General features: G+C 46.4%; 1 protein-coding gene across 1 annotated transcript in view; it reads left to right on the top strand.

Moving 5' to 3' along the window:
• Window positions 1-1,513: 1,513 nt before the first annotated feature.
• The window catches only part of ZNF423 (zinc finger protein 423), a 397,152-nt gene continuing 392,237 nt past the window's right edge, over window positions 1,514-6,428 (top strand). Inside the window, exon 1 of the mRNA XM_069218319.1 lies at window positions 1,514-2,490. Coding sequence (XP_069074420.1) covers window positions 2,451-2,490 — 40 coding nt within the window. The 5' untranslated portion in view covers window positions 1,514-2,450. The remainder of the gene's footprint in view (window positions 2,491-6,428) is intronic.

The following is a 6,428-nucleotide window of genomic DNA, read 5'->3' as shown; positions in this document are numbered from 1 at the left end:
CTGAGAATTGTGCTTGGTTTTGAGAAATCTATAGCTTTCCTGGATCACCCATGGGTTTTCACATTGGCTTTCACCACAAACTGGAAGAAGGTTGAGGGTGCAAAATGTAGGTTAACTGGGCTAGCTCCTTGAAAAATGCCAAAACTGGGATAAAATATATATATATAGAGAGAGAGATTAAATGTGCATTTATGCATGCTCCTGAAAGCTTGAACGACGGTGACTTTAGCACAGCAAACTATTTGTTGATGCTCTTTTTAGGGGGGGGGGGGGGGGCATAAACCCTTGCACTTTTGTCCAGAGCACTTTATTTCAAATGTTCCCAAAAAACTCAAAAGTAGCTATATTTTGCCTATTGTCTTGGCTCCTTCCAAGGGAATCCACAAACCTTGGATGCCTTTAGCATAGCAAAAAGATGCTCAGCATGGGGGAAGGGAGGAGAGGGCCCAGCAGCTAAAGGTTAATTTGGGATCTGTTTGAAATGTTCTCTTTATTTACACTTTTCCAGCTGATCACTCACATAGAAAAGATACTGAAAGTCGATCGGGGTACTTTTTAAAAGTTCTTATTCTTTCGTGTACTCCTTTGATGTCTGCCCGCAGAAGTTGTGCTTCATCGAAAATCCACCTCCCTATATACTATCCCGTTCTGAAGGTGACAAACTTCATCGCAAAAGGCACATAGTTGTTTTCACTCGCTGCTATCAAGTATTGCTCGGAGTAGCAACTGGCTTGTAGTTCAAGTTTCCGTCATATGTCATTTCTTTTCAAATCGTGGGGGGCTGCGCACCTTCGTTCTAAGTTTTATATTTACTGCTTATTTTGGAATACCGAGTTTTCACGTGCAACATTGTATCTGCCTGTTGTAAAGGGTCACACACTTGAGTGGCAGGCTTGTACCACGTGAATCAAAGCGTGTGTTGGGCACTGAGGAATTTCTCTAAGTTAGTCCGCGTGCAGTACAGAACTCAACTTTACATATAGTGGGTCTCACTCAGGGCTTCTTTAATTGCCAGTAGCTACGCACTGTGTGTGTCTGGTATACTATGTCACACACCATGCCCAGTCTTTCATTTAATTTACCTCGTGTCTAATATACGCATGTACGATCCCCTCTTGATTCGTGTGGTGTACTGCTATTCAGCTAATCGGGCCACATAGCGATGTACGTTTTTCTTTGTGGTCAGATAATATGAAGATTTTTTAGAAGTGTGTTGGTAGGCTTTGTATACATTGAGCCTCCTCCTTATGTTGAATTTCAATTAACTGTTTATTTTGCTACCCCGTGTACAGAGTGGTACCCTGAAGTCGTATGATCGCTGTATGTGTGCCTCCGGACTTGTGGCATTTCTCTAAACCCGTGTATTCTCTCCTTATACTACAACATCGCACACTCCAGTCCCAGGCCCGGAGCCCGGCTCCGCCTTTTGCCGCCTCCCTCCTCTCGGCCGGGGCTGTATTTCCTCGGCTGTCCATGGCTCGGTGCTGTTGGCTCTCTCTGTGGCTGATGATGAAGCCCAGGCTGTGCGGGGCTCCCTACGGGATGAGAGCGCTCCCCCGCCGGGACTCCACTCCTCACATCCTCCTGCTGGGACTCTGCTTCCAGCCAAGCCTGGCTTTATTATGTGTGTCTGCAGCACTGCAGCCCCGGCAGCGGCAGCAGGAGGAGGAGGAGGAGAAGGAGGAGGGCAGCGCAGAGCCAGGACAAAGAGCAGGACGAGAGCGGGCTGCGGCTGGACCCGGGCACCCACAAGGAGCCCCCCGCCCCATGGAAGCAAGGGCAGTTAACGCCGCCAACACCCCCGGAGCCCGGCAAAGGGCGGCAGAGCTACAGCCTAACCGGGGATAACCCCCCCCCCCCCCCCCGACACAGAGCACCCCTCTCTGTCGGCGCCCCTCAGTCCGAAGACTCCTCGGGGAGCACCCCTCGGCTCTGTGCCTCCCCCCCCAGGTCCAGTGCCACTTACAGAAGGGGGGATCCACGATCTCGGAGCACCCCACGGGCGATTTACGACCAACCACGGGAGGGGTAACAACCCTTTCTGGACACCCATAGGGTGACTCTCCCCAGCACCCACAGGAAGCGCCCTCCCCGAGCACCCTTGGGCGGTTATCGTGTTTAGTGCTGCGGTTTCTTGAGCCGCGTCGCTGCCTGTGCAACCAACACTTCCTGAGAGAAAGTGTAACAGAGCCCGGGAACGGACACCGGCACACCCCCACCCCTTCCCGGTCCACCGGGTCCGGTTTCATTTTTTACACTTTTTCAACGGAGGTCCATAGTGGATCCCGAGGCGCCTCCAGCCGTGTTAGTGTTCGGGGGCAGGCGAGACGTCTTCTCCTGTCCTTCTGGCGGAAAGAGCCAGCTCACTTCATCCACAGAGGGAAGCATCGGCCGCCGGTTCACGGAGAAAGTTTGAACACGCGAAGAGGGCGGCGAAGAGAGCCCTGGACATGTCCAGACGGAAGCAGGCCAAGCCGCGCTCGGTGAAAGGTAAGGGGCAGTCTCCGCGCCCGTCGCCGCTGCGCTGTTTGTTGTGTTTGGTTTTCCCCTAACTCCCCTCCTCTCACGGTCCGAGCGGCGAACGAGCAGCCCGTGCTGCTACGCGACCAATCAGCTCCGGCGCCCGGGCAATGGCGCCAAAATCCGAAGCCTGCACGCGAGGACACAGCTCGCGTGCCCAACGGCCCCCTGCCACTTTCGTAGAGACGTCACACGAAGGTACGTGACTGCGGCAGTAGATAATGAAGCTTCCCAGGCATACTGACATAACCTGCCGGTACCACCTCACCCCTGTAGACAAGATGTCACACGCCTTGCGAAGGACCGGACTTTAGACTTGGACACGCCATGCCACATATGTCTCTCACGTACTAGGTGCACATAACAAGAGACATGGTGCACTTTACAAGTGACCTGTCAAAGCAAACTTCACTTTGCCAACAATTTATTATAGATGTATGCTAATGGCACACTACATGACCATTCCAACCTAGGCAGCAGACATGTTATCCCTCCCCCTTTCAGTTTTATGTTATAGATACAACAATATTTCTAAAGATGGCCTTCAGATAGGCTTCACATCATGCTTGGGGAATATCATGGACATAGATATGGCACACACTGTAACAAAAATGTCAAACTCTTCAACAGATACAATTTATGCTGCCAGATACTGCTGGAATTATGTTAGCCTTTGCCAACCTCTTATCACTCCACCCCAGACTGCCAGGGATGCTTCAGACATCATTAGAGATTTGTCAGAAAGACACTTCATGGAATGACACACGTGCCAAGAATTTGCGGTGCCCCCTTCGTGTCACACCTTCTCACAAGATCTTCATGTATCTGTCATACACTGCTAGATTTGTTATAGATAAGTGTGTTACACAACACAGGTGTGTCTTATCACTCATGAAAGGTATTTTATATTAATATCTGTGTCAGGGATTCATTACAATTTGCCTGGCACTCATCACCCTATGTGAAACATGTCATAGCAACCAACATTCAAGACGAGGCCCACTCTCACAGAGACATGTCATAGAGGAAGTCCACCTACATCGCCATTGGCGTACATGCTTGTGAGCCACTATGAAAAGCATCACATACTATCTGAGAGATAGTTACCCGTCTAGACGGAGAGGCACCAGGGTGTCAATTGAAGTCACAAATATCAAAGGGATTACCCAGTCAATAATGTGTTACTGACCAAAAAAAAAGATGGATTATATCTTGCTAATTAGGATATGACCAACCTTGCCAGAAACCTCATTTACATCTAGGCACATCATACTTGAACACCTCACAGGTAGCTAGCTGGTGCTCAAACGTGCTCAAACTTTCTTCCCTGCCACAATATGTTGTACCCAAACATATTCATAGAAACATGCATTGCACTTTGCCCTTTACAAGTCATACACTACTGAACATGTATTTTTTAGGCAATGAGAGATGTCTAGCCGCCACTGGCCCTCGCTGCTAGATCTGCTTGTTACTTGATTTTACATACTTCATACTTGATCTGAGAGTTGTTCTAATGCTACTGGCTTGTCACATTGTATTAGACTCATCAGACACGTGGGTAAAAATGAATATGTGTACAAACAGACATCATACCTGTCACAGATAAATCATATTTTACAAAATGAACTATTTCCCACGGCCAGACCCCTCTGACAACTACTGCTGCCGAATAGCAATTTTAGAACAGTCATGATGTGTTTGCAACAGTCCTGGCATGTTGTTGAAATTGTAGTTTAGGCATGAATCACGCTAAATGACCGATTAAAAAAAAAAAATATGTAATATGGGAAGGAATTGTAGTATTCCGCCAGATATGCACCATACTCCGTTACTTTGCAAATAGTTTTACAATTACAAGATACTTCTAATACTTTAGGTTGTAAACAAAACTGTCGGTGCACAGACAGATTATAGGAATGGACACGCGACCTGCTATGAGGACTCATAAACATTGACAGAAATGTCATAGGTATGGGCTATTTAGCCAGTGCCATATACAGCGATATAGACTGTCTCGAATGGTTTTACTTTTTTTCCTCAAGTATATCGTCTTCCTTGTTTTTGAACACTTTTGTAATTTTACATGAAATTCTTTTCTGTCCCCTAGCGTCTTACTAAGCGAGAGCAGTTTTCTTTTTACTTGCGTTAATATTTGCTGATGACTTAAGACTTCGACATATGGATAGGTGGATTCAGTCTAACAGACATACCATTTACCTCTCAAAACATTCTCAAATGCGGAAAAGGGAGGAACGCATCAAAATGCACTTATCAAACTGTAAGAATGAAATTGAGAGCCTTTCAATCATGGTTTAGTAATAGTGCCCATAACACACAGGATCATGAGCCACTCACGTTGCAGGGACTGAAAAAATGAGATAGCTGGTGAAATAAAGAAATCTGTAGGTAGAGGGAAGTTCTCCGTTAAAACCGGAAGTGATTGTCCTATGAGTGAGTGTGGTGATGTTGCAGGCTACAGTCCAGTAGAGCTAAAGTCAAAATCCCATATGAGGGTCGGATTGGAATGCTGCAGTTTGAGTGCATTGTGTTAGTAGACAAAGTCTATATTTTGAGTTCATGGTAGGCCAACTGATTGATGCTCGTTAGTTTTCTTTCTCTATTAAGTTTGTTTGCTAACATCTTGAAAAGGTCATGCACAATGAATCAGTTCAAAGATTGATGCTCGCTGCATGCTGCCAGTAAAATGTAACTCTCAGAGAGGGTTCTTCATCTGTTAGAATCAGTCAGACCAGTTCATTGTCTGACCTGCTCATCAGTGAGAGTGGGGTCATACCCAGAGGTAGCTCTTGAGATGAGTTCAACAAAGCATACGTCATCTGCAAACTGTACATCTGTTTAAAACCAGGTAATTGACTTGAACAGTGGCAGACACTCGGACTAAAGGGGCATTTCTTAGACATAGATATATCAAAGACCTTCAGAGCGTATGGGGTCGCCTCATAGAGTTACAGAATGACACAGTTGTATTTTGTTGCCGAGGCACAGCTAATAGAGATGGTTCATAAACTGTCCTTGCTCATGGGGTGAGGTCTAAGATATATACTTTGCCAGAGACAATTACAGCTTCCAGAGATGAGTAATAGGGCCAGGTGCATTTTCAGATCTAGGTGAAGCTATTTGAGTGGTCTTTGGTTTATACAGCTCATAGGGTGAAGCCGGGCACATGTACTCTCCCAGAGGCAGTTCATAAAGTAGCAGAAATGGCACATTTCGAGATGCATGCACACTGTTTCGAATTTTCATTTGTACGCAACAGTTTTATTGCATATTTTGAAAAGCACCTTAACATGCTGCATCTGCACCTCTACCTCACATAGATGTGGTTGGAATCTTATAGGCCAGAGTTGCTGGTACCATTCCTCAAGCTGACACACTGTAAATATGCACATCACACCATAAATAAACTGTATAGGTTTTCACCCATTGTTGACTCTTATCTTTGAGCCACCCTGAGATAATCCGCTCACAAGCATACCTGTCCTTAGGCGTTGATGGCATACACCACTATGAACCTGCCATTTATGTGCATCCCTTTATCACCCATATAGATTATCCTTCAAAATCTTCAAATTGTAAATGCACCACCCCTAAAGCCCAAGTGATGCTGTGCGCATGCCACCTTGGAACTAGCACACTCAGGGGGTTATTCTAACTTTGGAGGAGGTGTTAATCCGTCCCAAAAGTGACAGAAAAGTGATGGATTTACCACCAGCCGTATTACGAGTCCATTATATCCTATGGAACTCGTAATACGGCTGGTGGTATATCCGTCACTTTACCGTCACTTTTGGGACGGATTAACACTCCTCCAAAGTTAGAATAACCCCCTCAGTCTCAACCACAAACATTTCCTACATGTATTGTCCGAAGCCACTTGAGCCCCT

The sequence above is a fragment of the Pleurodeles waltl genome, chromosome 12 (assembly GCF_031143425.1).
Source record: "Pleurodeles waltl isolate 20211129_DDA chromosome 12, aPleWal1.hap1.20221129, whole genome shotgun sequence".
Lineage (NCBI taxonomy): Eukaryota > Metazoa > Chordata > Amphibia > Caudata > Salamandridae > Pleurodeles > Pleurodeles waltl.
This window is presented reverse-complemented; position numbering and strand designations above follow the sequence as displayed.